Source organism: Taudactylus pleione, unplaced genomic scaffold (genome assembly GCF_031769625.1).
Source record: "Taudactylus pleione unplaced genomic scaffold, aTauple2 ptg000061l, whole genome shotgun sequence".
Taxonomy (NCBI): Eukaryota; Metazoa; Chordata; class Amphibia; order Anura; family Myobatrachidae; genus Taudactylus; species Taudactylus pleione.
Window position 1 is genome coordinate 853,126 of NW_028284463.1, and position 2,591 is coordinate 855,716.

Consider the following 2,591-nt stretch of genomic DNA (forward strand, 5'->3'; position numbering starts at 1 on the left):
TTAGAATGGAAAACAGGGCTTTTCAAGAGAGTTCTCTGGGCCTGATTCAGGCACGGTCGCAAGCGCTATGCGCTCGCAACTGGGTCGATGGTGGGCCAGAGCACATGCGCACGACGGAGGGGGCGGCCCCACTGACATGACGAGTGCTTTTTTCAAGGTGGTGAAGGGCGATAGGTGAAAATAACACACATATAAACCTGGTATCCTCACAGACATATTCACATTCATCACATTACTCTTGCTGTGGATGTTACTGCTCAGCCCTTCCCATGCTTGCCGAGTTTTAAAATCTCCTCACCAGGAGATGCCTGGAGAGGAGAAAAAGCTAGACAATTTGGGGCGTGGTCTAGGCTCCAATGTCACTAGGCCCTGCTCCCGTCAAGGCAAACTGCCACGAATTGCAGGACTGCGAGAAGTGGCATGGCTAAATTATGCATTTTCCCAAAAATTTAGCCCTGCCCTCTCCATACAGGCAATTATATCAATATACTGCCCACTTCTCTAGGAAAAGGACAGGATGCCGGATACCTGAAAATACAGGAGCCTCACGCAACTTTTGGGAGAGTAGGTAAGTATACCCCACCCTCTGTACTGATGTTTATTATAAGAAAGTTTAGTTTTATATCTTTATGTTTCCTAGAATGGCGTCTGCAGACCTGAGAGAGGAGCTGATCTGCTCCATCTGCTTGAACATTTATACAGACCCTGTATCTCTGAGATGTGGGCACAACTTCTGCCGGCTCTGTATTGTGAGTGCGCTGGATACACAGGAGGGGGCTGGGGACTATTCCTGCCCGGAATGCAGAGCAGAGTATAGGAAGCGCCCAGCACTGGAGAAGAACAGGAAGCTGAGTAATATTGTGGAAAGTTTCCTATGTAGTCATCCAGATCAGGAGGAGACCCGGATCTTCTGTTCTTACTGTGATTCTCCTGTGCCAGCTACGAAATCATGTCTGCTATGTGAAGCTTCATTTTGTGACAAACACCTGAGCAAACACAGTAAATCTGCTGAACATGTTATAACTGAACCCACTGATTCCTTTGAGGACAGAAAATGCTCAGTACACAGAGAGATGGTGAAGTATTACTGCTCTGATGACTCAGCCACTATCTGTATATCCTGCTGGGTGGCTGGAGACCACCAGGGTCACCACGTGGAGTTTCTGGATGTGGCCTCTGAGAAGAAAAAAGATACACTGAGAACTGTTACTGAGGCCCTGAAGTCTGAGAGAGAGGAAACTGAGAGGAGAGTGCAGAGTCTGCAGGGTCACAGGAGAGAGGAGAAGGAAAAAGCTGCCGGTGTCACTGAGAGAGTCACTGATCTGTTTAGAGACATCAAGGAGAAGTTAGACGCTCTGGAGAGGGAGGTCCTGAGTGAGATCTCCAGACAGGAAGAGCAGATGTCACTCTCAGTCTCTGATCTGATCACACAGCTGGAACTACAGAAGGACGAGCTGTCGAGGAAGATTAGTAGCATTGAGGAGATCTGTAATATCACTGATCCATTAGCTGTCCTGAAGAAAGAACCCAATAGTGATGTCATCAGTCACAGGAGCTGTGATGTCACCAGTAATGTAAGAGCTTCTGGATGTCTGGATGAGGGAATAATCTCACAGATGTTACACAGGGGACTATTACACTTTTCTGATAATCTGATTGATCTAAAGACAAAGAGACAGTTCTCAGTGATGGAGAAATCAGACATATTACTGGATATAAAGACAGCCTCTAATTACATTATTATATCAGAGGATCTCAGAACTGTATCTTATACTGCTGTATATCAGCACAGACCAGATGGACCAGAGAGGTTTATATCCCGGCAGGTGTTAAGCTCCTGTAGTTTCTCATCTGGGAAACATTACTGGGAAGTGGATGTGAGTGAAGCAGAGAAATGGATAATAGGGGTGGCCGCTCACAGTATAGAGAGAAAGATAAATGGTAATGAATCATTCATTGGTTATAATGACAAGTCATGGAGCCTGTCCTGTATTGACAAATATGGAGCATGTCATAACAATATATTTAAATATATAGAAAATAAAACAGATTCTCCTGTGCAGACAGTGGGGATATACCTGGACTATGAGGCCGGGCGTCTGTCCTTCTATCACCTGTGTGACCCCATCAGACACTTATACACCTTCTCCACCACCTTCACTGAGCCCCTGCATGCTGCCTTCTGTGTGTATGACAATTCCTGCATCACAATAATGAAGTAAATAGTTTAACAAATAAATTATTTGCAAAAAAAATCATAAAATATATTAAGTTACTGTGGAAAATGAATAACTGAATATTACTAATGTACAGTATTTCTTGGGATATTTGATTTCCTTCTCTTTTAAAGTAAATAACTATCATGAACACAATAACCAAGGACAGATCAAAGACCATTGTACAGTTGAGATCTATTTGTTCCAGAATAAATATACAGTATGTGTTCAGCAAACAATTATTTCCATCCAAAACGTTTAGGATGACTAAGTTATAATAAGAACATACAAAGTTCCTTATAGCTGGGGTGCAGAGTTTCCCTGATCTGCAGACTCCAGCGGTCAGTGATCAGTTCTGGCCTGTTCCCTGCTACT

General features: G+C 44.0%; 1 protein-coding gene across 1 annotated transcript; it reads left to right on the forward strand.

The window, feature by feature from the left end:
* The first annotated feature begins 553 nt into the window (after window positions 1–553).
* LOC148534914 (E3 ubiquitin-protein ligase TRIM39-like) lies at window positions 554–2,222 on the forward strand. Its single transcript, XM_088464509.1, has one exon. The coding sequence runs from the start codon at window positions 630–632 to the stop codon at window positions 2,220–2,222; it is 1,593 nt and encodes a 530-aa protein (XP_088320635.1). The 5' UTR covers window positions 554–629.
* Window positions 2,223–2,591: the final 369 nt, after the last annotated feature.